Source organism: Pelodiscus sinensis, chromosome 8 (genome assembly GCF_049634645.1).
Source record: "Pelodiscus sinensis isolate JC-2024 chromosome 8, ASM4963464v1, whole genome shotgun sequence".
Lineage (NCBI taxonomy): Eukaryota > Metazoa > Chordata > Testudines > Trionychidae > Pelodiscus > Pelodiscus sinensis.
Genome location: NC_134718.1, coordinates 43,736,135 through 43,763,914, shown reverse-complemented (window position 1 = coordinate 43,763,914; position 27,780 = coordinate 43,736,135). Strand labels below are relative to the sequence as shown.

The window sequence follows — 27,780 nt, the reverse complement described above, 5'->3', positions numbered from 1 at the left end:
TCCCAGCCAATGGGAGCTGTGGGAAGCAGTGCAGACCCAGGACATGAGTAAAATTCCAGACAGATTCTATATTAAATATGTAGATACAACAATTTTATCTCCATAAGGCTGACGTTAATTCCTTATAATTCTCCAGTCAAACAGTGATCAAACAAAACTCCATACTCTTCCTCAAAGCTACGTTTAATTTCCCAGGCTCTGATTCAGCAAAGCACTTATGCAAATGCTTAATTGTGTCTTCAATGTGATTTAAATGCTTTGTGCCTAAAGATCTTAAGAAATCTTATTTTTGCATTAGCAATATAAAACAAAGAATGAAGTTATGTTAAAAAATGCACCAAGTTTGTGCTAAAACTAGCTAGTGGCTTTATCCTCAAGGTTTAACAATTAAATGAAGTTAAGTTCTCCCTCTAGTGGTCCGTTACAAACTGCCATTATAATATTGGGTCTTATTTATGATTAAGCTCGATAAATACACAATCTTAATCTCACAAGTACTTGTGATTCTCCTTTTACAATCTTTCAAACCAGATTTTTCGAGTCCTAGACAATACAAATTCTTTGTGGGCACAGCGTGTTCGAGATCATGGCTCGGAACATGGCAGAACAGCTATTGTGGGATGCTGACCAGCCTTCACTAAGCAGCAAGCAGCACTGACTCCACTGCACGACTGGGCTACTGAGAATTGCTGACCTGCCAATCTCTGTCCCAGCCAGCAAACCCAGGCAGCGTTCTTCACATACACAGCCATGCTCCATAATGTGAAATAAATAATATAACTCAGCTTCTAACATGGGAATAAGGCACTTTTTCACAAGTACAGTACTTGATACTTTGGTTCATAAGAGATAACATACTAATATATTTTAAACAGAGAAAAATTCACTTCAGTACTGTACTTCTGTCCAATTTCGTACCCCTGAAAGCCTAGAACGCGAGGCAACTGCTTAGTTCATTTATATGGTTGGGCCAGCCATATGGTGCACAGGCTCTTTCCCCCTCTCAATCAGCCCATTCAAAAACTGTTTCCACCTTCTTCACAGGTCCTCTCCACTTCTTTCCTTTCTTCCTTCAGCACTGCCAGTCTTCCACCTTCTTCACCACAGGGCTCATTAACCTCTGTTCTCTCCGCACAGCTATTCCATTTCAATTACCTTAAAAGGGAGAGGAATAATACTGATTTTGGTATCTAGGCCCTGGTCTAAACTAGGGAGTTATTTCGAAATAACTCCCCTTGTTTCAAAATAACAAGCGGAACATCCACACTACTAAGCCCGTTATTTTGAAATAAGGGGATGGTTATTTTGAGATAAGTCCTGCTTTCCATGAGGAACAACTCTTATTTTGAAATAACTCCTGAAATAACTATTTCAAAATTAGTCTCTTAGGGCATGTCTACACGAGGAAATTGAGAGCAAGCCTCTGCTACCACATATGCTCTGAAGCCCCTCCTCAGTTTCTGCCTTCATCTATCCTAGCTCTTTGCTTAGAGAGGCTGCATAAAGTCTGATTTCACACCTTCTTTGCCCTTCCCAAATCTCTCTTATATTGTTTTGCTAAGTTCTAAATATGTCAATGAGAATATTGTGACATATTGATATGACCGTGTCACACTGCTAATACATTTTTTAATGAAAACCCCATCAGAAGACTAGAAATAGAGATAACACCAGACAATTGTTGATATTCGGTATTATTTTGAGGTTTCCCTTTCCTGAGATTGCTAGTTGGCTGGTTCATGTACCCTCTCTCACCACATATAATAAAGAAAAAAAACATGTGAAAAGAAATCAGTTTTAGTTTCCACCTAATCTTTTACCTTTGTTAGGCTTGTGCAAATATCTCTCCCTCCTTTGTTTACAATCTGAAAATGAAATAAAATAACTTTCCTCACCCCTCAAAAACGCACATTTTTAAGTGCAGCACTGTTTTATTTTCAATCTCACCTTTAGCTCACTGCTTATACATGTACAACCCAGCAGGCATATTCTTCTAGCAATTCCCAGTGAATCAGTCCTACAAGTACAACTGTCACAAAGAAAACACTTAAGACTTGTCTGCTACATGGTGGATGGACACCTCAGTAAATTGACTGCCAGTGGATCGATCATTGTATCTGCTTAGACATGATAAATCGACCTGAGTGCTTTCCCATCAACTCTGCCACTCCACTAGGACAAGAAGACTAGCTGGAGTCAATGGGACAGCAGTCCCTACCAACCTTATTGCACAGAAGACACTGTGGTAAGTATGTCAACTTCAGCTGTGCTGTTTGTGTAGCTGAAGTTGAGTAGCTTAGATTGATGAGGTGGGGGACATATGTAGACTATGCCTTAGATGTGATTTTACTGCACTACGGAAGCTGCAGCCTCTGCTCTTTTCTTTCATTATCTGATGTATTTAAATCTTTTCTGCTTTTAGAGATGAACTCTCAGGTATTTTCTTTATTATGAGTATACACAAACATCAAAGGTTTATTTTTATGCAAAAGAGGAATAAGCAAACAAATGCAACTCAAAAGAATCACCTTATTTTGCAAGCTAATGCTTCAAAATAGAATAAATCCTCTGGTCACCCATTTAATTTCTACTTAGTGTAACACTTTATATTAGAATTTTTAAAAATAAAGTAATGTAACGTTAAGCTTTCTGCCAAGTCACATTAATGGTAGGAAGGTTTAGAGTTCCATTTAAAATAAATAAAATGACTGTCTCAAGCCCTCACTTAAAACCTTATCCTCTCCCAGATTTAAGGAACTTAATTTAAATGTTCTGGTCACCTCTACAGGTGTTTCTTCCCCCTCCCAGGCACACAGACAGGAATCCTCAAGACTATGAAACCACAAATATCATGTACTTGAAGATTCACCTGGTGTTGCTTGGGTATTTAACTCAATTTTTGTTTTTGGAAAATGAAGTGGAGGGGCTCGGGGTGAGGGGTTCAGAATGCAGGCTGCCCCAGGAAGAGAGGACTAACCCAGCCTTCTCGTGGTGCAGAAGCTTGGGGCCAGGTAAGAAGGGCCTTGGTTTAAGAGGAATCTGCATACCGAATTTAGTAGTCCTAGCTCGGGGTGGGCAATAATCTGATGGGGGCCATGCCAAGATTTTGGTAAGTGGTCAAGGGTCACACTTCTCAATGGAGAGGTAGAGGACTGGGGTGTAGAAGAGGCTGTGGGGTCTGAAAGGGAGTTTGGGTAAAGGAGGGGGCTGTGATCTGCAGGGAATTGGGGTGCAGGATCTAGTAGGGAGTATGGATTCAGGAGAGGATTCTGGCCCAGGGGTCGGGTATAGGAGGGGATCTGGGGTGGGAGGAGTTGAGGGGAGGGAGGAGCAGTAGTGCCAGATGCACAATCTAGCCAGAAAGCGCTTACGTAAGCATTTCCCGGCCAGCAGCACTCTCAGGCAGGGAACAGCCCCAGACTGCTGGTTGGCTGTGCATGTGGCTCTCTGCACTGCTGGAAGTGGGGAGAAAGGGAGATGCTTGATGCACTGCCACCGCCTCCAGCAAATTCTCTCAGTTCCTATTGGTTCTTGGCCAATAGGAACTGAGAGATTTTGCTGGGGGCAGAGGCAGGGGCTGAATCCTCTCCCCGCCTCTCCCTCCCCGCAGTGGAGAGAGCAACATGGAGCAGCTAGCTGATTTGATCAGTGCTGCTCTCTGCTGCTACAGTGGATGTAGGCTGGATCAAAAGTCTTGGTGAGCGGGATCTGGTCCTTCGGCCATATCTTGCCTGCACCTGTCCTAGCTGTTACTGTTTAAGAGGAGTTCTCAAACAGACACAGATAGACTCATGCATGGATGTCCAGACAGACAAAGTCTCCATGGAAGTGGGTGAAGGCCTGGTATGGGGTGGAAAGCCCCAACGATGCCCCTTCTATGCCCACCAGAACCCAAGCCCCATTGGGGCTACTGGCCTCATCCTGCACCCCCAGTCTCTTCCATTATGGTGTTGCACCCCCTCCCCACCAAAGGCTATTGCAAACTCCTCCCTCCCCCTTGCCAAGCAGCCGTGCAGCTACATTTTCACCTCTCCCCACACCTCTCTGGACCTGGGAGCAGATGGGCGGCCCTGGCTTCAGCTCCCCTGCAGCAGCTGGGTAGCCACATTGCAGCTAGGCCCCAGCTTTCCCAGACAGCTAGAATGTGGTGGATGGGGCCTCCCTAGTCTCTACCCGCTGCCCATGAAATTCACAGATATATAGTAAATTGTGGGGGGAGGAATATTGATAAACTGCAAATGTACATACAACTGAATGAGCAAAACTTAAGCATCCCTGGGCTATCAGCCCAAGGCATGCCCCGAGTACCTGGCAACCCACTGGTAGTCTGGCCCCTCCCCTCCAGGCTGGATGACCTAATCGCCAGAAGCAGCAAAACAGAGTCAATCGATAGCCATTGGGCTATCCAGGCCCACCTTAAAGGGCCAGAGTCAGTAAACCTGAGTTAATTGCCAGCCCTTTAAGGCAGGGCTGGATGGCCCAGTGGCCAGAGTCAGCAGGGCAAAGTCCAAATCGGTCTCTGGCTCCTTTAAGCTGCTCAGGAGCTCTCACCTGAGGTCCTTCTCCTCTGGCAGTCAGCCCAGACTGAGTCTCTCCCCATGCTTTTATAGCTAGGCTACAGTCTGAGCATGCCCAGCAGGGCTGCGGAGGCAGGGGTCCTTCAGTCAGGGTAACCTGGGTAAACCCTGTTAGTTCAGTGCGGGACTGGTACACCCCGTCACCATTCCCTTGTTGAATTTGTCTCATTACCTTGTTAGAATCCACTGAGTGACTCACTTTCCTTCAGCTATACCTGCCTCCACCCCCAAGTGTCTCTGCACCTCCATAAATACATTTATATTCACTATTTAATATCACAGAACACAAATGTTTGTGGGGAATTCAAAAATTCAGTTCTGTTTCTATATAATTTTTCACTATCCCAGCACTTTCTGACTCCAGTTAAGACTACATGAAGAAATACTGAAATATCCCAAATAACATTAGGGACAGATATTCAGCTGCTGTGAGCTGAGATAGACAATAGAGTTTTGATAATTTACACCAGTACTCTTGGTACTTCCAACAATTATAGGCTAGAACAAGGAAGCAAAGGAAATCATTTGAATTCTTGTGCTTGTGAGATCCCAGCTCAGTTTCCCTACCCAAAGAGATTAGAGTACTTTTGGATGAACTCTAAACAGGCATGCATGTTTTTACATCTTTAGCTAAGCTGCACCCCTGAGCTTCTAGCATCTTCCCCCATTAGTAATATTCCACATATTTCAGTCTATAGTTGGACTGCTTGGGCAAATATCCCAAACAGAAATTTTGCCTGGCTATAGGCTGCAGGAGTTGACCAATTAGTTGCAGTGAGTTAGTATGCATACCCAGAAATTCTGTCTTGATGCAGTGACCTACTGCTGTTCTTACACTAATATCAGAATGGCCCTGCACACTTAGGCTATGTCTAAAGTACATTCCTCTTTCGAAAGAGGAATGTAAATGAAGACAATTGAAAATTCAAATGAAGAGTGGATTTACAAATCTCACGTTTTATTTGCATAATCCCATGAGAGCGCTTTTTCAAAAAAGGGTTTTTCTAAAAAGAAACTGCAGTCTAGACGGGTTTAAAAAAAAAAAAAAAAAAAAAAAAAAAAACCACCTTTCAAAAGAACCCATACTCCTGAAAAAAATGAGGCATATGGGTTCTTTCAAAAAAGGGGTTTTTTTTACCTGAAAGAACCCTGTGTAGATTGCTGGTTTTTTTTTTTTTTAAATCCTTTTTCGAAAAAGCGCTCACGCAGTTATGCAAATGAAGTGCAAGATTTGTAAATCCACGCTTCATTTGAATTTTCGATCAGCTTCATTTACATTCCTTTTTCAAAAGAGGAATGTAGTTTAGACTTCCCCTTGATGTGCACTTGCAGTATATTATGCATTGATGTGTTATTCCAAACACAGACTGTGGGTTGCAATTCTTGATTGTTTTTCCCACTACAACAAATCTGATTTCATAAGAATTGAGAAACTGTATGTAAACATTAATGCTCAAGTTCCCATGAAATCAACAGAGTTTAATCAAAACTGTAAAAAATTATGTTAACAAATAATTCCCTTTTAAATAAAGATTGTAATGAGGATCAGTTGCTCATTTTCACATGTAAACTTAGGGATTTTATTTAAAATGATAAAGTAAGAGAAATCATTCTATTATATGGATTAAATACTATGTATCATATACAAAAGTAGTTAATATTGTTCGGCTACGTCTACATTGGCATGATTTTCCGGAAACGCTTTTAACGGAAAACTTTTCCGTTAAAAGCATTTTCGGAAAAGCGCGTCTAGATTTTGCAGAAAAGCATCCTGCCAATCTAGACGCGGATTTGCGCAAAAAAGCCCTGATCGCCATTTTAGCCATCGGGGCTTTTTTGCGCAAAACAGTACTGTGCTGTTTACACTGGCCCTCTTGCGCAAATGATTTGCGCAAGAGGGCTTTTGCCCGAACAGGAGCAGCACAGTATTTCTGCAAGAACACTGACGATCTTACATGAGATCGTCAGTGTTCTTGCGGAAATTCAAGTGGCCAGTGTAGACAGCTGGCAAGTTTTTCCGCAAAATCACATGATTTTGTGGAAAAACTTGCCAGTCTAGACACAGCCTTCATGTATATTTTGAATAATGCAGGTGTTATTCATTAAAAAGTCAACTTTTAAAGCAATTGTATAGAGTTCCAAGTTGGCAAATGAGTTTTATGTTTTAATCCAGAGAGTTTGAACATGCATTTTGAGCAGTGATATTTTATGCTATTTCTTTGTAGAAAAACATATATGCAGACTCAGACTGTAAAAGCCTAATGTATAATTGCAGCTCAATAGTTGTGGCTAAGCTCTGTCAAGTTGTTCAAACACATATAATTCAGAAAAGTGGCTCAGTTAAGTTCCAAAGAATGCTGAAATGCATAATATACCACAACCAAGGACTTCATAATCAATGGTAGCCTTCAAAGATCAAAGACAATTTGAGGTGAATAGATGTCACAATCATGGCAGGTATTTTTCATCTTCTTTACTGTACCAGTTAAGAACAAGAATTTCTGATGAGATAAAGAAAACTAAGTACTAAATGTAGATTCCAATTATATGTGCAGAATAGCAAACCATTTTCAGTGCAAAAGAAGGAAAACAAATCAAGAGTAGGTAAAAAAGCATTAAAAGCCTCTGAGATGCATCTACTGAGGACAATTGATTAAATTTACTGCCAATCAGAGAGAAAAGGGAAAAGGCAACTATGATGAAGAGAAAGGAGACTTTGGAAGATTGAACAATAATAAGTCCTCTTAACACTTTGTATCAACCCTCTGTGACAAAATAGAACAGAAAACAGGTAGGTAGCCAAGGAACAGATTAAAATTTAAACCAAAAATTGAAGAATGGAGAAGTTTTGGTAACAGAGAAAAGTATTGAGACAAAGAGAGAGGATACTTTTAAAGCAGTAAAGCAGCTGAAGTAGAAATGATCTAGATATGATTAAGAAAGGAATCGTTTGCATTCACGATGGGATAGAACTCTATAAAACATTCTTTACCTTTGCCACAAAGAGCAAGGGATGGGGTCTAATCCCAGAACCAAACTCCTTGGAAGTTCAGGCTTCTCTCAGCTGGGAACTTTTAACCTTGGCAACCTGAATTCTGAAGAGTGGAACCTTAGAGCTGGTTGGAAAAAAAAAGTAATTTTGTCCAAAGTATAAAAAAATTAAAAATGGCTAGCTCTAGTTTTCCTACATTTTGGACCAAGGGAGCATATTAGGGGTAAGATATGTCCTGCTGCTTTGTGGGTACACATGCACTGGGAAAAATCTTGGGTGAATCCTGGTTCTATGGAAATCAATAGGAATTTTGCTCTTCAGAATTGCCAGGTACATTGTAGAGGAGGAGTTAGAAAGTAGCTCGGGGGTAGCCAATCTCTTGTCTGGCTGCAATGCTGCCACAGGTAAGCCAGCGTATTGTGGTCAGGATTCCTGCTGATCCAGTGACAGACCACTCTGTCACTGGTAGGGACCTGGGCCAGGACACAGTGGAATGGGTGGGCCTGCATAAGTATTCCCTGTAAACTGAGCACTTGGGCAGCCACCCAGGAGAGATTCAAATGCCACCCAGCAGGAGCCCACAGCATTGTTTCTACTGGTGGTGCACATCCACATTTGTCACAGTGTACATAACAAAATGTATTCCCTACATGGATAGAAAAATTTGGAGGGAGCATTGGCCTGCATCCTTGTCCTCCTGCCATCCTAATCTGTGGGTAGCAGATTCCTCTTCTCTTAGGCCAGAAGCCTCCCCTTTGCTGCCCAACCCTGAACAAGGGCCTAAGCTCACAAATTGTTTGCTGCTCAGCCTTAATATAGTCTGAGCCCACAGATGCTTGATTGCTTCACCCTGAACAAGGGCCCAGGCTACTGAACTCTGTTGCTTGCACAGCCCCTGAATATGGACCCAAGCCATAGACCCTTGCAGACTCTGCTAATTCCCTACAATGAACAATGCACTGAGATGTAGTGAAGTAAATTGGCCTCCCATGGACCCAAAGGGGAGGAGCCCCACCGCTGACCCACTACAACATCACCCTACAAGCCCTTGAGAGCAGGACTCACTGCAAATCCAAGTGCAAGATGGAAAGCTAGGAAGTTACATACCTCAGCCCAAGACCTGGTAAAACTGACCTGATAGCACCTATGAAGGAGAGACTGTTGACTGACTGGGAAGCTCAGAAACTTTATTTGCAATTCCATTATTTACTGTATGGGGAGAAGGGAAACTTGGGCAGGAAGTGCTCTGGATGGCAGCTGCATCCATTCCCCAAGTTCAGAACACAGCTGCCTACCATTGGGCTCTAAATCAAAGCCCAGTAGAAAGTGATGTGTCCTAGACCCCCCTATCCATGCTTAAAAAGATAGTCTAGTGTCTCAAAAGACCCACACTAGAGAGCCTAGCAGAGGAAGACCATGATTGTTCAAGATCCTATACCTCCAAGTCTCTGAAAGCCCTGACACCTTTGGTAAAGCCGAAAAACAGGACAATAACTGAAAATGGGCAATTGCCTGCTGCCTTCCTGCCTGATTACCTATGCGACACTGGTAATGAGCATTCCCCTTTTACACACCTTAGAGGTCAGAAGATGATTGAAAAAAATCTATTTCAAGTATACAGAATCCCTGAGAAAAATCAAGCTCCCTATTCATGTCTTTCTATCCAAAATGCCAGGGACTCAGTTTCTAAGTCCCTCAACACTAGCTGGATTAGACTATCATTGTGGAAACCTGAAAATTGTCAGAGACTACAGTCCCAACATGGGATCAAGGTACATGCCAAGAGATTCTTAGTCACTTCATAAAATGAGCAAGTGTCTCAACTTCAGAGTTTATAGCTCTCATCTTCCTTAAGATGGACTTTCTATCTTCTGCAGAGGCCTCCTTTGGCAGGAAGGTGCTGCAGGTGATCACCTAGTAATAAGACAAACTTCAGAGTGAGCTCACAAAAAGGTGGCTACACTTTTCCTACCAAACTTTTGTTTCATAACCTTCTCTCCATCTGTGCTTGTTACTTCCTAAACATCCAGGACTGTCAGACACGCAGAATGGAAAAAAATTCTTACTGGCAATTTCCTTTCTGCTAGTAGCATTTTCCACAGTTCTACCCACCCTGAATGAAGAGGAGTCAAGGTCAGTTATTAAGTAGAATCATTACAATATGATCATCTTCCTTGGTCTCATGTGCACAGTTACTTCATGATCACTGGAATATTTGTTAATAATAATGTTATGCAAATTTCACAACTTTCATATAATTCATCTGGCAGCAAAGGGGAAAGAGATTGCTGGGACTTACTGGTATATAATGTCCTGAGCATGGAGGGGGCAGCTCTAAGTCCCCGGAAGGGGCAGGAATTCAGGCAGAAGGCCTATATTGGCCCACTTTCACCTCTGTTTGGGCATGACTGCATAGCAGGGCTAAACTCTAAATAAGCTACCCAACTTGAGACACAGTCTACACAGCAGTTATTTCGAGATAGAACACTCTTCCCCTGACTCCTCATACAATGAGGGTTACAGGAGTCGAAGAAAGAAGTCCTCCAGCCCAACATTATTTTGGCATTGTGTCTAAACAACTGCTTATGTGTAGATGTGGATGATATTATTCTGAAATGCTGCTGTGTAGACATAGCCTTTGACAGAAGAATCACACCATGCAGCTCCAAAACACTTAGCTGCTGCCATGAACTAGAAAGAGAGGAAAGCAGATTAGTGGTCCAGAACTGTGGGAGACACTGCTAGCAGAAAAGATATTATGGTAAGAAATTTTCCATTCCTAAATCACACTGGAAATCTGACAGCTAGAAATGGAACAAATCTGTTGATTTTCATTCCAGGGCCTCCCAAGACCATCTTTTTATCATGACAATTGGGAAATTTGGAAGAACATCTTAAAACCCAACACATTACCAATACAATATGCATTAAAGGCAGTCCCCGGGTTACGTACAAGATAGAGACTGTAGGTTTGTTCTTAAGTTGAATCTGTATGTAAGTCGGAACTGGCGTCCAGATTCAGCCGCTGCTGAAACTGATCAGTTTCAACAGCGGCTGAATCTGGATGCCAGTTCTGACTTACATACAGATTCAACTTAAGAACCCCAGGCATCCCCAAGTCAGCTGCTGCTGAAATTGATCAGCAGCTGATTCCAGGAAGCCCGGGGCAGGGGCTCCCTGTAGTCAGCCACTGGTCAGTTTCAGCAGCGGCTGACTTGGGGACGCCTGGGGCAGAGCAGCTGGGGTGCTGTACCACAGGCGTCTGGAGCAAAGCCGCGGAGCACGGGGGCAGCGGGACAGCCCAGACGCGCCGTGGCTGTCCTGCTGCCCGCGTACTCCGCGGCTTTGCTCTGCTATGCTCCCCGTCCCCCTGGTCTGCAGACCAGAAGGACGGGGAGCAAAGAGGCAGCAGACAGCCCAGACGCGTCTGGGCTGTCTGCTGCCCGCATGTTCCGCCGCTTTGCTCCCCGTCCTTCTGGTCTGCAGACCAGGGGGACGGGGAGCAAAGCGGCGGAACACGCGGGCAGCGGACAGCCCAGACGCGTCTGGGCTGTCCGCTGCCCGCGTCCTCTGCCGCTTAGCTTCCTCTCCCTGGTCTGCTGGAGACCAGGGAGAGGGCCCCGTTCGTAACTGCGGATCCGACATAAGTCGGATCCGCGTAACTCGGGGACTGCCTGTACTGCCTAATTTCCCACTATTTGTACAAACCCAAAATGGTCTTGCTGTACCCTCTGCAACAACCATGAGGCATTTTCCAGGGCAGATATTCTGCCAGCTGCTAACGCTCTTCAGAAATTTGTCTTAGCACAAGTGAAACTGGCAAAAAAAATTATGCTAAAAAGAACAAGAGTTATTTAAGCAGTGCAGCATTGCATGTACTCTCCTTATGCAAGAGAAGAAATTTTAATTTCATTGAATAAATACTGAAAATTAGCAAGTTTTGGAAGAAAAAAAGAGTTTTGGAAAATGAAGGCAAATCAAAATTTGCAAGTGTGATTGACGCTTATCTGTTGAAGTTATACAATGATACATTTGTAAAAAAGCTTGTGAGAAACTCACACCAGCTAACTTCTGGAGTGGTCAAACACCTCTCGTAAAGCCTGAGCCCAAGACCAAGCTGGATGAAGTCCTTAGAAAACTTTCCAGTGATTTTAATGGCCTTTAGATCAAGCCATACACATGAGCAGTTCCATAGAGCTTTCTCCATATGACTTTAATAGCATTTTCTGCTTTGAGGCTATCATATTGACATGAAATATTCCTTTTCTGAATTTCTTCAGCATCCTAGAATAAAATGTATTCATTGGTGGTTTTTCCACCGAGGTATTGGATTTTTTAAAGTGGAATTCTTGATTCACTATGTAGTCGGTTCCCCTTTTTGTACTGCTGCCCATGCTTTCCTTTTCTTCAAAGGATGTTATAATTAAAATAAAAATCCTTTTGAAAGAAAAAAAAGATACAGCCATGTGTTACTATTTTGTTTCCTAGTTCACTTCACACTGACCTTCATCTGACAGTCTTGGTTTAAAAAAACATATTTTAGAATGAATGTACAAGGGTTTTTTAAGTAGTCAAATTTTAGCTCAACTGCTTAGTGGCAGTTCTACCAAGAACATCTTCAGAAGAAAGTCTGCATGTATATAAAAACTTCAGAGACAGATTGTCTTGGTGAATCTAGTGGTCCAAATATCTCTGCTGTGTAGATGTAGGATATATCTACACAGCAGAGATATTTTAGAATAATGTCCATTATTCCAAAATATCGTTATGTGCTGCCTACACAAGCAGCCCATTATTTCGAAATAACGGGCTTACTACTCCAACCTCCTGTAAACCTCATTGTACAAGGATTAACGAAGACGATGGAATAGTGATTTTATTTTGAAATAAAGTGCTGTGTAGACAGAGTCAAGTTTCGAAATAAGCTATGCAATTTGCGTAGCTCAAATTGTGTAGCTTATTTTGAGGTACATGCTACTGTGTAGGCATACCTTCAAGTATTACCTTATTTTTATACCCTACTAGCAGCTAAAGACTAAACTGGCAAAAGTTTCATTAAACTTTTAGAAATAATCATATTCTCCCTTTCCTTTTTCAATTCTGTCTATTTCTTTATACTAAATACTAAATCACTAGGTTTTGAATTTAAGTATCCTTTTCTCCCTCTCACCAGAAATGGCAAGTTTGTCAATCATTCCAACAACAACAACAGTAACCACAAGGGAGTGTTTGCAGCAGGATAACAGATATGAGAAACTGCTCTTACTTTAGTTTACTTGGAATCAGCTTCAGTATGGATGTCTGGAGAAAAAATAATCTATGTTTGGTAAGCAACATTCTTTTTATTGGTTTTATATATACTGAACAGAAAATGATCAATGCTAGGTGTTTATATTTTGTATGAGAGTGATGCTAAGATGTTAACATTTAGACTGTTAATGAAAATGATTATTGTAAAGCAGAGTTAGATTTTAAAGTTTGCAATAATTTTCATATATTAAATGATTACATACATAATACAACACAAGTATTAGCTTTAGTAAGTATTTTATCAAGAAAGATGATAGCATTCTCTGAAAAAATTGTGCTGCTTGATGCAATGACTTCTGATAAGTTGCAAATTAAATGCCTACTATGTGGCACTCCAAAGAATTGTACCACATGAAAATGCAGTTGGCACTTTCAAAACATTGTAGATATGCTTGCATGGAGTAACTCGCTAAAGTTTTACCATTACCAGGTTTTCAATAATATGTTGATTGTTAGTAAATCTGTCTATCATTTTGCAACAGCCACCACATATTTGAATTTGAAAAAGGGTAACAAACAAAACATTTTAAACTTAATTAGAATCAGTTCCAATCCTTGAAAATGTTCCCAAAAACTGTTTGCACTGAGAAATAAAACAGGAAGAGCAGCTAGAAAAAAAAACATTCTGGCTCTCCAGCCTTTTATGGAAGCCTTCACATTACTTCTATTACAGTGACTCAGAGCTGCCATGCACAATAAGCTGGCTTTATTGGAAGTGCAACTTTGCAATTTTATTTTCCCGATGTTTACAATTATCTTATCTTCGGTTAGTCTTACTTTAAAATTAAGTTTGAGTAACCATCTGAATATTTAAAGAACAAATTATCTACAATACCATCAAGAATTTGACAACCATTACTTTTTTTCAAATGCTCATCACGCATACAGTATTTAATCAAATGATTTACTTACATTGGTACCATGTTGATACCTTAGAGTCGGTTTAAGTAAAATGACAATTTGGAAATGCAAACCTTGTACCAGAGTTCTGCTTTCTCCACATATATATTCAAAGCATCACAGTGTGTAAAACACAAACTAAAGACAGACCAGGGTGGCTATGAAAAGGAGTTAAAAATGTGCAAACTGTAGTTGTCACTAACATTGCACCATGTGAAAAATGAAGCAAATGTCACCAAAATGCCTATGAATGTGGTCACATTGTCATTAATTGTCAAGCAGACGTATCTTTATCTTAACTCATTTCAATGGATATTTCTGCCTGTATAAAGCTGATATGACAGGACCCTATTACAGAGTACCTTCTTATATCCAAAATAATTACTCTGAAATAATGAGTGCACCAGTGGTTTCCAAATAACTCGAAAAGGCGTGTACTTTAAGCAATCAAGCAGGAAAAAGTTGCAAAAAGGACTTCCTCTTTCAATTTCCACAGCAGATTGGTGACAGTCAGTGAAGCAAAGAAATTTCTATCATCAGAAACAGATCAAATCTTCCTCACAGGATAGCACTATGGCCACAAAAATACCCCTTCGGGAAGAATGTGAGAATTGGACAGCACTTCAAGTGGCAGATCTTCTAAGACAGGTACTGGACCTAGGGCTCAGACCACAGACAGTACAGTATACCACAATTGTTTCAGTGCAGCTAGCAAAGTGGGTTGCAGGACTTATCTACTTTCTATGTAATGTTGTTGTAGAGGTGTTGGTCAAGGACAATATATTGTATTCGAGACACAATATATTATCTCACTCACTTTATCTGCTCTGGTATTGTATGATGAGACTACAAAGGACTTATGGTACTAGGTTCTATGTTTTCTCAGTTTTTATTGAAATTTAGTCCATGACAGAAGTTTGTTAAGATAAAAGTATCCTCCACAAAGCAAAGAACAGTGTGCATACACAGAGCTATACTGAGAAATAGCTGTACAAAAGAAGCAATTTTGCAAGAAGTAGCAATTTTATTGGAGGTATGTGTGTATTATTTGAGAGAGAATACGTCACTAAGATTTGTTCATCACCTTTTCTTTCCCATCACTGTAGACCTACTATAGATTCTAAATGCTCCATTAAAGTTAAAGGTACTGTAAAATCCTTGAGTTCTGTTCTTGTTGTAACTTTCCTATTTCTAAAATATCCTTTTATTATAAAAAGGTAACCTGAAGTCCACAGTGAACTTGTCCTCAGTAATCCCTACCTGAAAAGAGTCTTCTAAAGATCTTTAACTTAAGTGCTTCTTTTTACACGTTAGACTTTTCCTTGAAACTGTTAAATATTTAGGATTTTGCCTGTTATTTATATAGGCATTTGAACCCATTGTTTCACAACATTTGAATTATTTTTGTTTCCCAAATGTGCAATTCTTTGTTGTTCTACATATGGCCCTCTTTTTCCCCCTATACTTATAACCTATTCAAACTCTAAATATTATGGCCCTCTTTTCCTGTATTTGATTATTCTCCCGGATTTGTGTTAATCATGAGAAATTACTGTACTGGACTAGACTCTTGAGGTCCCCTCCAGCTCTACATTTCTATAATTGCCTGTCCTATGACATTAATGACTATTTTAACAATTTATCAGAGATTGGACCAGCTTAAGAATTCTATGCCCACACTGGCGGGCACTTACTTATGCAAGTCAGGCATTCAAAACCTGGTCCATATCTTAATTAATATCAGAGTATTTTAAAAATAAACATGTAATAGAGATTACTTTCCCCACCACTGGTAAGAAATACACTTATTCAAGAATATTCACTAAACCCCCACAAGAATTTAAGAGAGGACATTAATAATAGCACCAAAACCATACAGACTACAGGGAAATTTAGATAGGCAAGATGTTTGCATTTGTGTTTGCCTTTGACCAGGAGGAGGAAGACTAAGAAAAAGTACATACATGCTTTACTGATCAGAACAACAGACAAAGGGATGGATTTTAAGCGGCCTGCCTCAACTTTACTAAACTTAATCCCAGAGTGGGATACTACCTACCTCTCTCTCTGTATCAGGCATTTCGATGAGTCTAGCACAGAGTTTATGTAGGGTTATCATGCAGCTCATATTTTATAGTAGACTCACCTCTGTTTACCCTTATGAGTCAGCTTGTTCCACTGAGTCTTCTCATTCTCCCACCTGAGAAAGGGACAGAAAGTAACAAATAGAGACCCATTCTGCAAGAACTGTAGATCTCCCCTTTTCCCATATTCCTGGGGTCCTCCAGTGAAACCTCAGGTCTCTTATTTCTGGGCACTGGCCCTTTTAGCTTTTATCTGTACTAGATAAAAAGTGCCATTAACTAAACATTTATACAATTCTAATATTAAATTTTTAAGTCCTATTATGTAATTGTTCTGGGTCTCCATGATGCTATGAGGAAAGCAGAAAAAAAAAAAATCTACCAGGCGTCTCCTAATTTGATTTAAAAAATGTCTTCCTGACCTTTCAAACATATCAACCCCACAGCAACCTAAAAGCCACAGTTCCTGTACTTGATGTAAGAGCCAACTGATTCACAGCTCTCTGGCTGTCCGGTAGACTATTGGTCAGTGGAGCATCCATTGTAGGATGGTCCCCCTTTCATTCAAAAGCTGGCTGGTGTCATGAATCACTAGGTTCACATCATGCTAATTTTTGACATTCTACTAGTCACTGTGCAACATTACAAAGTGATGAATAGCTTAACTCCTGATCATTTCTCCTTGATTTCTAGATATTTTATGTGGTCCTATATCAAAGCCTTCCCACCATCTGTGCAGATTTACGCTATTTTAATTACTTATTTAAAATCTTTCAGCTAATCTACTATTCTTAATTCAATCAGAGGGATTTTTCTTTTTCTGTCTCTGATAAAGTATTTCCAGTACAGGTTCAACCTCTCTAGTCTGGCATCCTCGGGACCCAACTGGTGCCAAACCAGAGAATTTGCCAAACCATGGGAAGTCAATATTGTCTAGCAGCATTACCAACACTTCCAATGCTTACTGGGCTCTTAGAAGATATTTAGAGGTAAATTAAAGCTAAATAACAAAACACAGAACACAGAGTCAGGGTTGGTGGCTGTAAATAAACTTTATGTAACTTAGCCACATCCATGATAAGTGGACATCCAGCTAACTAAAATCATGTTGGACCACGGATGTTGCCAGACCAGAGAGTGCCGGGCTAGAGAGGTTCAACCTGTATATTTTCTTGATGCACAAAGATCTTCTCTTGCCAATGGCAACATAATTCAGATTCCTTCTGCATACATGGTCATATACTATTTTTCTACTGGACCCCTGCTTCATTTGGTGCACAAAATGGACCTACGCTTGAGCTCTGGGGATAAATCCAGGTTGCAGAAGACAGATCAGGGCAACCACCCCAGACCCCATGCTTTGGGGGTTCCTGCAGTGGCCATGTGGTGCAGGGCAAACTGGATGGGTTACCAAGGAGACCCCACAAAAAGTCCCCCCCCAACCTCACCACAGCAGCGGGAACCAGAGCTACCCAGTAGTCTGCTCCACTCCATCACCCTCTCCCATCCAGCTATGCTCTGCTTCACCATGGCAGCAGGAAGTAGCATGTCCTAGCCCCAACTGTGGGCCAGTCTGCTCCCTGTGGGCTGCAGCACTGCACTTCCCACCACCACGGTGAAGCAGAGTGCAGCCGTCTGGGAGATGGGCAACAGGGCAGAGTGGAGTGAGCTTTTGGATAGCTCTGGATCCCTGGTAGGGTTGCCAGATGGTCTCTCAAAAAATACCGAACACACAGGCTAAAAAAAAAAAAACCAACCACCCTCACTGAACACACATCCTGTATGGCTACTACCAAGAGCCACCAAGCTGAGAACAAAGGGGGAGGCAGCAGAGCCTGCTCTGCAAAGCAGCCGCCTGCTACCCAAAGCAGAGGCAGACCCCGGGGCAATACAATGGTAGAGTGGGGGGACCCTGGGTAGGAAGGTGACTCCCCCATAGCCAGGTCTTTGAGTGTCCCAGTGGGAAGAAGCAGAAATTCCACCCCAATCAGTTTTGGCTGAGAGCCCATGGAAGGCGCCTAAATGCAACTACAAAGCACCTGCGAGCTTCTCTCTTGGACTACAGCACCACAACGTGCTTGAACAGTGCTCAGGAGCAGGGACAGGGCTTCTCCTCCTCCCCAAGGCATCGCTCCTCCTCAGACGCAATCAGCTGAGGGCTCCCAGAGCCGATCGCAGTCCCGCCTCCCAGCCACTTCTCTCACCCCACCCAGCTTCTGCATGCAACCAGAGGCTCCCAGCACCCATTGTGGCCCCGCCTCTCAGCCTGGGACTCCCTCTGGTTGCATGAAGAAACTTGGTGGGGGTAGGGGAGTGGCTGGGAGTCCCACCCACTCCCCCTGTGAGGCTTTTGCATGCTACCACAGGCTCCCAGCACCAATCGCAGCCCCGCCTCCCAAACACTTCCACTGCCCAACTTCTGTCCGGCACCCAGCCGGAAAAACAGAAAGTACTGGACATTGCACATGCCCGGTATTTTCTGAATTTGTTTACCGGACAGAGGGAGCAGAAACGGACTGTCTGGTAGAATACCCTAATTCCTTGGCCCTGGTGAATGCATGGGGCCTGACTCCTACTGCCCTGCACAGGCCCCCAGGTAATTCCCCAGCTCGCATTGCTCAAGGAAAGGAATGGAGCAGGGCCAGGAAAAGGCAGGGCCGGGCTTGGGAGAAGGGGTGAGATGGAGTGGAGCAGAAGCAGGGTAGGGCCTCTGGCAAGGGATTGTCTGGGATTCATACCTGGGGAAAGGGTCTATGTCCATACTGCAAGGCTTTTCCACGAGGAGAAGCAAATGGAGCGCTCATTTGCATACTTTGTGCTCACATTTGCATTTCCTCTTTGGATCCCTTTTGTGCAAGAAGTTATTGCACAAAGAAAGAGCTGTGTAAACGGCTCCTTATTGCACAAAAACCCCCTTTTGCGCAAGCGCCAGTCTTCCTCATTTTTTCAGCTCTTTTTTGCACAAAAACCTCTTGTACAAAAGGGATCTGAAGAGGAAATGCAAATGCAACATATGCAAATGAGCACTCCATTTCCATTTCCTCTTGAGGAAAAATCTTGCAGTATAGACATAGCCTGGGGGTGGTTGCCTCAGGCCCTGCACCTCCCCAGGGACAGCCCTGCCAGGTTGTGTAGTAAAGTTCCTGCTTCATTTATTGTAGAAGTTGGTGAGTGTATAAAGTGAATGAGACAGGGGACTTCAGAGATGGGTCTCATGATTATAGCTATTTAATGCTGCCCTGAAGAATATGATTCTACCTCTATTTAAGTGATGCTGGGCAACTCCCTTAAACCATCTTTTTGCAGGTAATCGCAAGTACTGCGTTCCATATTGCCTGGGCACCTGACTTACAATCCTAGGATCTCGTTTATAGAAGTGCCAAGAACTTAGATGTGATTGAAGTCAATGGGACCTATGCTTTGAACATATGAAGTACTGTATAATGCTAAATTTTCTGAAAGAAATCAGATTCCTAGGCTCCATCAGATGCTCAGTTTTGGCATCCAAGTTTAGTGGATATTTTTTAGCTTAATTTTTTAGTGCCGCAGTTCTCCCTCTGCAAAATGGGGATACCACCCCATCCGCTGACAGACTTCAGAAAAAAAATTCATTCATGTTTATGAAGCACTCATAGCAGTGAGCATCACAGAAAAGCCCAGGATGATATTAATAATTCTATCTTCAGGACATGGTTTGAATCATGTATTATAAGACCTAGGGCCAGAAATTGATCAATGAAGAGAAAACAGAATATTGAAAATCGGCTCATTAAGTGGGAATTATCAATCTTTTGTACTGAATGAGGCAGATCTCCTATAGGAAAAGTAGTATGTGATTAGGCAGTAAAGACTATATTATAACACATACACCCAAGATTGGCATTGGCAACCTTAATTCTGGTAGGGTACATCTATACTTCCCTCCCTAGTTCGAACTAGGGATGCAAATGTAGGCAACCGAAATTGCTAATGAAGCGAGGATTTAAATATCCCCTGTTTCATTAGCATGATCTCGCCGGCGCGTTACTCTGTGCAACAGCTCAACAGCTCTTTTGAAAGTGAAAGTGTGCACCGGGATTCGTTAGTTCAAACCAAACCCTTTGTTTCAAATTAATGTTACTCCTCAAAAAAGCTGTTGAGCAGAGTAACGTACCAGCGAGATCATGCTAATGAAGCGCAGGATATTTACATCCCCACTTCATTAGCAATTTCGGTCGCCTGCATTTGCATCCCTAGTTCGAACTAGGGAGCAAGTGTAGATGTACCCATATTTCCTAAAATTTTAGTGCCCAACTCTACAGCTTTATAAATGCTCTTTTAATATAGACATGTGTGGTGTGTGCAGAGGCTTTTATTCTTCTGCAGAGTATTGTAAGGCATTATATAGAAACCAGTAAATATAGTAATAAAAATTAGCCCTATTGACCGTCTCCCCCATAACTGAATTAAGCCTATAAAGTAAGAACTCTAGCTGTGTGCTAGAGTTCTCCTATTCGCTTGTATGTATTGTATATTGAGACAACACAAAAATATTACATTCCTCTGCTCAGTTTCTTCTTCTTTCCTCTTTTTCCTGCTATTTACAAATGATTTCCCACATCTTTCCTCAATTTTAAGCTGGGATATTATTATACTGGAAATGTAGAGAAAGGTTTGGTGTTCATCACATAACACTAAGGACAAAATTGCTGTTGGTCTTACACTCTTCACAGAAACGTAGAAAGGCACAGAGAAGCCCAAATTATTCCCAGTGCAGACCCCATAATTCACAGCATGGGAAGAGGAAAAAGCACTGCAGGGTCAGTGCTCCTCCTACTCTTACACAGGTGGATGGGGAGTAGGTAATATAGCAGTCAAAAATGCTAACAACGTTAGGAACCATTAGGAAAGAGACAGATGAGAGAAGGCATCATATTGCCTTCATTTAAATCTATGGCAGGTGCACATCTATTCACCCAATCTCGAAGATATATTAGAATTACAAAAGGTACAGCAGAGAAGGGCAACAAACATGAGGGATATAGAACAGGAGAGCGTAAAAAGGCTGGTATTTTTCAGCTTGGAAAAGAGACAGTTAAGGTGGATATGATAAAGATCTATAAAATCTTGACTGGTGTGGAAAAATGAATAAGGAAATGCAATTTACTCCTTCAGGTAGCACATATACTAAAGGTCAGCCAATGAAATTAACAGAGTATATTTAAAACAGAAGTACCTCTTCACATGGTGCACAGTCAACCTGTGAAACTGGTTGCCAGAGGACGTTGTTAAGGCCAGAACTATAATGGGGCTCACAAAAGTACTAAATAAGCTCGTGGGGTATGTCTACACTACAGCATTATTTTGAAATATCTAATTTTGAAATATTTATTTTGAAATAGCTGATTTTGAAATAACACAGCTACACGCAAAATGCATCTCAAAATAGCTTTTTGCTATTTCGAAATAGCACGTCCACATTGAGTGGACGCTGAATTGCCTTTAAGGCCAGCCAGAACCAGTTCCAGCAGGGCATCAGGTCAGGAGTTACTTTGTGTGGCTGCTGCCTGAGGCTATCTGAGGCCTGTACTTAAGGCACCCCCCTGGACAGACAGTTCTCAGGTTTCCCTGCTTGCTTACCTACCTCGATGAGAGACAGCAAAGCATTTTGTCTCTGCGTGCTCTGGTTGCCCTAACTCAGGACACCTCAGCACTCTGCAACATGGAGCCAGAGCTGCCTCTGGGTACTCTGGTGCTTCTCTTGACACGTTGCTGCAAGCCTGGCTGCACTTTCTGCAGGCTGCCATCTGGGAGGTCCATCAGGGGGCTTTCAGTATCCAGGAGGCCCTGTGGGAGAACTTCCACCCTGAGGAGCACTAAGAGCCTCCCTGGTCTGCTCCACTGGGGGCTTGTGCCTCATTCCTCCCTCACATCCTTCCACTTATCCCTCCCTAACCTCCCTTCCTGATGTAAAATAAAATAGAGTTTGTTTTCATGAAAACAAACTCTATTTAACAAAGCTGGGGGGGGGGGGGGTAATGAAACTCTGGTGAGACTGGGGAAAGGAGGTGGGAGAGGGAAAGAGAGAGGGTGAGAGAGGGGAGGGGGAAACCTGGCAGGAGGGAGCTGGAAGGGGGAAGCAAAGGGAAGAAGGGGGAGGAGAAGCTCAGGGTTGGGGGTCTCGCCGGACCAACTTGATTTTCATGTAAACCTGCTCCTGGGTTTGCATGTGGTCTTTGTTGACCAGGCTGACAGCTATCCTGCCATAGACAGCCACATTGCTCTGTCTAGTGAGGAGATCATGGACGTCAGGGGCAACCCCCCTCCCCAAACCTGAATAAGGTCCATGATCTCCACCCTGGACCAGGAAGACACTCGCCTTCTCTGGGCCCTGGCAGGCTCCTGGGAGCTGGCAGACTGCTCCTGGAGAGCAGAGGAGGACTGGCTGCCAGTGGCTTGCTGGCTCATATTTTGGGGCCACTGGGTCAGAGGCAGTGACTGCTGGCTCTGGGCTGGCAGGCTTGTTGCTGGCACCAGCACTGTAGCCAGAGTCTACCCCTTTAAGGGCTCTGGGGTGTGGGGGATGGAAGAAGAGTGTTGTTGGTTGAGGCCAGAGTGGCCACCAGGGCACCCTGGGAAGTCTGGAGGCCCGCTATTTCAAAATAAGTGTCTACAAGCACTTATTTCGAAATAGCAATTTTGAAATTGGTGTTATTCCTCGTGGAATGAGGTTTACCAATTTCGAAATAAGCCCTCCGCTATTTTAATTTCATTTCAAAATAACAGAATGGCTGTGTAGATACTAGGATAGTTATATCGAAATAATGGCTGTTATTTCAAAATAACTTTGCTGTGTAGACATACCATGGAGAATAAGTTCATCAATGTCTTCAGCCAGGATGGGCAGGAATGCAATACCATGCTCTGAGTGTCCTCAGCCTGTTATCCAAAAACTGGAAATGGGTGACGGGATAGATCACTTCATGATGTCCTGTTCTGTTCAGCCCCCCGGTACACCTAGTATGGGCCACAGTCAGAAGAGGGGATACTGATCTAGATGGCCCACTGGTCTGACCTACTATGGCTATTCATATGTTCTTAGTCTGTCAGGCAGAGTGAGCAGTATTTCCACCCCACATACATGCTTCCATCCACCCTACAGCTATTTCAACAGTCAATTATTTCCCCTCAGAAAGGCAGTTTCCTGGCACGCTCCAGAAACATTATTACTACACAGTGTCCTTTATTCCAGAAGTTTGTGAAGTCACAATCTTGTTCTGTTTTGGAAAGAGCTAATTTAGAACACAAGAGCTGTTTACTAAATCTAATTTAGAAACACTGCTTTAGACACTGATCTACCTAAATGAGTCCACAACCCTAATGTTAAAGCCCAGCCAGACTTATTTACCTTCTTCATTGACATTTTTCAACAGAAATACTTCAGGAAAAAACAAAGAACATACCTTTTACTTAGGCTGAATATTTGTAATGGTGGATACTATTACAAAGAAAAAAGTGCTGTAAAAATAAAGCATCAGCCCAGTAAATCTAATATCATTCTGTACTACATATTTTTTTCTGATTAATCTTTCAAACAAAATATTTACAGCTGCAATATAAAGGACAATCAGCAAAATCTAAGCAAACAAACATCTGATAATTCCACTCTTGAGTTTACAATCCCTGCCATTCAAGTAAGTTTTCAAATTTTAAGTTTCCTTTTTTAGCACTGTCAATGGGAAAACCATTAAGAGTGCATAAGAGGGCAGCACTCACCTTTGGCCAAGTGCCCCCTTCTGATTGAGTGCATGTGACTGCACTCCCTTGTTCAAAGCCTCTTCTGCAATTCAGCCCTCCAGCCCAGACACACACCTCAGTGTGCAAACAAAATCCTTTACAGGATACACATTTGACAGGAGCTCCAACTCGGTGCCCTTTGTATAATGACTCTGAATCTATTCCTCAGTTGGGCATAGAGTGGTGACCTCCAGGGCTTCCCCTCCTGGAGGCAGTGGCTTGACCCTGACCTCTGGGTTTTCCAGCATCTCAGCATAGTCCATTAGAATCTAACCAGTTCTCCCCATGGAGGTGTCCACAGTGCTGCCACTCTCTCAGCCAACTTTTCACCTTGAGTTCTCTGGAGAGACTGAACTGGTTCTAATCCTGCAGCTCCTCTTATAGTACTTCCTGGACCCTGACTGGCCGCATCTCCTCCAGTCTCTCTAGCCCACCTGGAGGACTTCTCAATGGCTTCTCTCTTCTGGGCAGGTTTGGCAAGGCCACAAACCTCCAGCAGGGGGCTTTAGGCCGGGAGTGGTCCAACCCATCAAGGGCAGCCATTCATCCTCTTTTTAGAGGACAGTCTTGTTTTTTGCTACTCTGTCCTCTATTGAAACAGGACACCTTTATGGCCTCTATTTTAATTCTGAGACTAGAGATGAAAGTAAGTCAGTGCACTCTGGTAAGAAGCCAGCCAGCTGGGGTGCTTGGTTGTAGCTGCTCCCAGCTGTGCTGGGCTCTTAGGGGCTCTCCTGTAGGCTGCCTTGATACACAGCAGGTAGCCAGGCAGGCGAAAGGGGCTGGCAACAGGTGTGCAAGCCCCCCCATCTGGGGCTGCCCCTATCCCATCCAGGCTCTTTTAGGATGGGGGACCTTCAGCAATATAAACTGGGTCTTCTTCCTCTTCCACTGACTATTAGGGAATGAGGGGAAAGCGCTCAGCTTGTGCCTTCCTCTTGATCCCGGCTACTGAGAGAAAGGCAGAGGAGGAAGGCAGCAGGCCGTGAACTTTCCCCTTGCTCCCTGAGAGTCAGATGAAGAGAAAGAAGAGCAGCAGTGACCCTGTATGTGCAGCTGCAGTTCCCTCCTCACTCTCACTCCTACACCCTGCAGCCCTGGACTATCCACCCCCAGCCCTGACTCCTCAACACCCCACATCCCTCTGCCCTGGACCCCCTATGCACTAAATGCAACTGTCTTCTATTCTTGAGGAACTGTGGTGGACACCTTATCCCCATCACAGGGTGATATTTAGGAAAAGCCAAGCACTTCCTGCAGACTTCCCTGTACCTTCAAATCCCATTGTCTCTATAACTCCAGGCAGTGTTCTTACACATCTGTTGGAAGCCATAATTGGCCTTATTTCTGAGCATCAAGATTATACATTTAACAATTTTCCTGGAAATAGATTTGGTGGTTAAACTATGTATTGTGACTATTGGAACTGACTTAAAGTACTGTATATTTTGAACGAAAAATGTTCTGCAGTTTTTCTCCTGAAGTTCCTATGCCTGAAGTACCTATGTGGTGTACATACAAAGGCAGTTCTTTTGAAACGACATGCCAAAGTGCTAAAGCTCAGCAGTCAGAAATGCTATTAGCACCTTTAGGAACTCGACGCTATTCCTTTCCTCCCTTTATAATGAAAGCCTTTTGAATATGCATGACAGGATCTCCAGGTTACAATCTGGACCTGTGGGACTGCTATGTGCCCTTCACTCTCCAGCCTAGCATGTCTCACACAATGCTATACCAGTAGGGTTGCTAAACGTCTAATGACAGAAACCCAAAATGCCCCGCCCCTTCACAAGGCCCGACCTCCTGCTCATTCTGCCCCTCACTTTCTCCATTGCTTGCTGTCCCCCACACTTACCCACTTTCACCAGTCTGGGGCAGGGGATTAAGGTGAGGGAGGGGCTGAAGGGCCTGGCAGGAGCATGGAGCCAAGTGGTTTGGAAAGTAGGAGGTAGTTCCAGACTGAGCCTGAGGCAGGGATATTGGATGGGGTGCAGGATCTGGAAGAGAGGGGGCTCTGGGCTGAACCTGGGACAGAAGTGATGTGTGGGAGGGTATGCAGGCTCTGGAAGGGGTTTGGTGCAAGAGACTGAAGGGCTGGGCTCTGGGAAGGAGTTTGAGTATGGAATGCAGGCTCTGGGCTAAGGGGCACTTACCTCAGGTGGCTTCCAAAAGCAACTAGCAATCCCTCTGTCAGCAGCTCCTAGGCAGGGGGGACAGGGAGCTTCACACTCTCTACAGGCACTACCCCTGTAACTCCCACTGGCCACAGGTCCCAGCCAATGGGAGCTGTGGAGCCAGCAGTCAGAGCAGGAGCAGCATGCAGACACAACTCCCCCACCCCAGGTCCACAGAGATGGTGCTGGCCATTTCTGGGAGTGGTGTGGAAAGAAGACTGGTAGGAAGCCTGCGTTAGCCCGACTGTGCTGTTGGACTGTGAACCCCCAGAATCTGCTGGTTTGGCTGCAGTAGCCTCTGAGAGATAGGGTCTGATTCTGGGAGACTCCCAATGAAACCAGGAGAGTTAGTACCCCTACATGCCAGTAACAAGCTGCAAAATGGCTCCAGAATCTGTGATCACTCAGCCATTAGCATGTGAAGCCCCACACCCAGCTGAATTGCATTAAGCCGCTCGTGAATCATTCAGAGAGTGATACCAGCCAATGAGCCCAGCTCCCAGGCTCACACACCAGAAATAAACCTCAAGACACTTCTTAAGACTCCCTTGGATGGTGCAAGCTCATGAATTCGTTCAGCAGTTCTTCAAAGGAAAGTGGACATGCAGCAGGTTCCCCAAGCACTTCAACCAAAAACACACAGTTTTACATAAACTATCAAACAACTGTGTTAACTAGTGAGGGAGAGATTTTAAGTGATTTGTAAATAGAAGACATAGAGATCAAAGTTGTTTGCCTAAGAAATAAAAATGGACACACAATCTAAATTCTAAGCAAGACTGAAATCAAGCACTGACCCCTATCATATGTTACAGGTAACTCACATTTCCTCAATACACAGAACTCCCTTCCCACCTGGGACCAATCTCCCTAGTTCAAAGTCTTTGTCTTCCAGGTGTTAAGATGTGGAAGCCTGAAAATGTCACTGTCCCTCTTTTATACTTTCTTCCAGCTGTTAGAAAGATCTTTGCTGTGACTTGAGGGTCACAGAGACTCCGTTGGGTATATGGGGGCTCCAGGGAGCTACATTGGAAGTACAGAGTATCAGTCTGCTCCCTTTCTGAGCAAACACAACTTCCTTTGGTCAAGAAATGGAATTTCTTGGGAGTTGCAGATTTGAGCCCTGTGCAGGAGTCTCACAGGACCCACTGCTATAACAAAATACAGGACTATGTAGCACTTTAAAGACTAACAAGATGGTTTATTAGATGATGAGCTTTCGTGGGCCAGACCCACTTCCTCAGATCAAATAATGGAAGAAAATAGTCACAACCATATATACCAAAGGATACAATTTAAAAAAAAATGAACACACATGAAAAGGACAAATCACATTACAGAACAGAAGGGGGGGAGCAGATGGAAGTGGGATTGAAGAATAGTCTCATGCAGCGTTCTATTAGAGATTTGTTTAATTTTGCTTTACAAGTGATTCATTTAGATACATTTTTTCTTAATATATCTGTTCCCTAACTCTGCTTTTGAAGTTGATGTTTTCTGAGCCCTACTCTTTAAGGGTGTGTCTACACAGCACTGTAATTTGAAATAAGATAGGCAATTTGAGCGACGCAAAGTGTGTATCTTATTTCAATGCTATTTCTAAATAGCTTATTTGTCATTTGCCGCTTTCTACACAGCACCAAATTTTGAAATTAAGCTCTATTCTGAAACATCCCTTACTCCTCATGGAATGAGGTTTATAGGGACGTCAGAATAGCAAGCCTGAAATAACGGGCTTTCTGTGTAGATGCGGGATAGCTATTTCAGGATACTCCGGTACCCCAAAATAGTGTTGCAGTGTAGATGTAGCCTAAGGGTGTGTCTAGACTACAGGGTTTTGTCGACAAAAGTGGACTTTTGTCGACAAAACTATAACTGCGTCCACACTACCGCTGAATTCTGTCGACATAACGTCGACAGAACTCAGCAGTTTTGTCGACGCTGGTAAACCTCATTTTACGAGGCAT

General features: G+C 43.2%; 1 protein-coding gene and 1 long non-coding RNA gene across 7 annotated transcripts in view; one reads left to right on the top strand and one right to left on the bottom strand.

The window, feature by feature from the left end:
• Positions 1 to 26: 26 nt before the first annotated feature.
• Positions 27 to 26,736, bottom strand: LOC142830420 (uncharacterized). Its single transcript, XR_012905641.1, has 3 exons — positions 25,793 to 26,736; positions 15,926 to 15,979; positions 27 to 1,155 (listed from the first exon to the last, which is right to left on the bottom strand). It is a non-coding gene; the product is annotated as an uncharacterized LOC142830420 (long non-coding RNA).
• Positions 12,769 to 27,780, top strand: part of BLNK (B cell linker) — a 185,186-nt gene continuing 170,174 nt past the window's right edge. For 2 of the 6 annotated variants that reach the window (XM_075935201.1, XM_006113160.3), the window contains exons 1-2: positions 12,787 to 12,895; positions 14,276 to 14,427. In XM_075935201.1, the coding sequence (XP_075791316.1) occupies positions 14,353 to 14,427 (75 nt within the window). In that variant the 5' untranslated portion in view covers positions 12,787 to 12,895; positions 14,276 to 14,352. Of the gene's footprint in view, positions 12,896 to 14,275; positions 14,428 to 27,780 lie in introns of those variants that run through there. The other 4 variants (XM_075935203.1, XM_025179751.2, XM_025179749.2 and 1 more) reach the window with 3 other exon arrangements.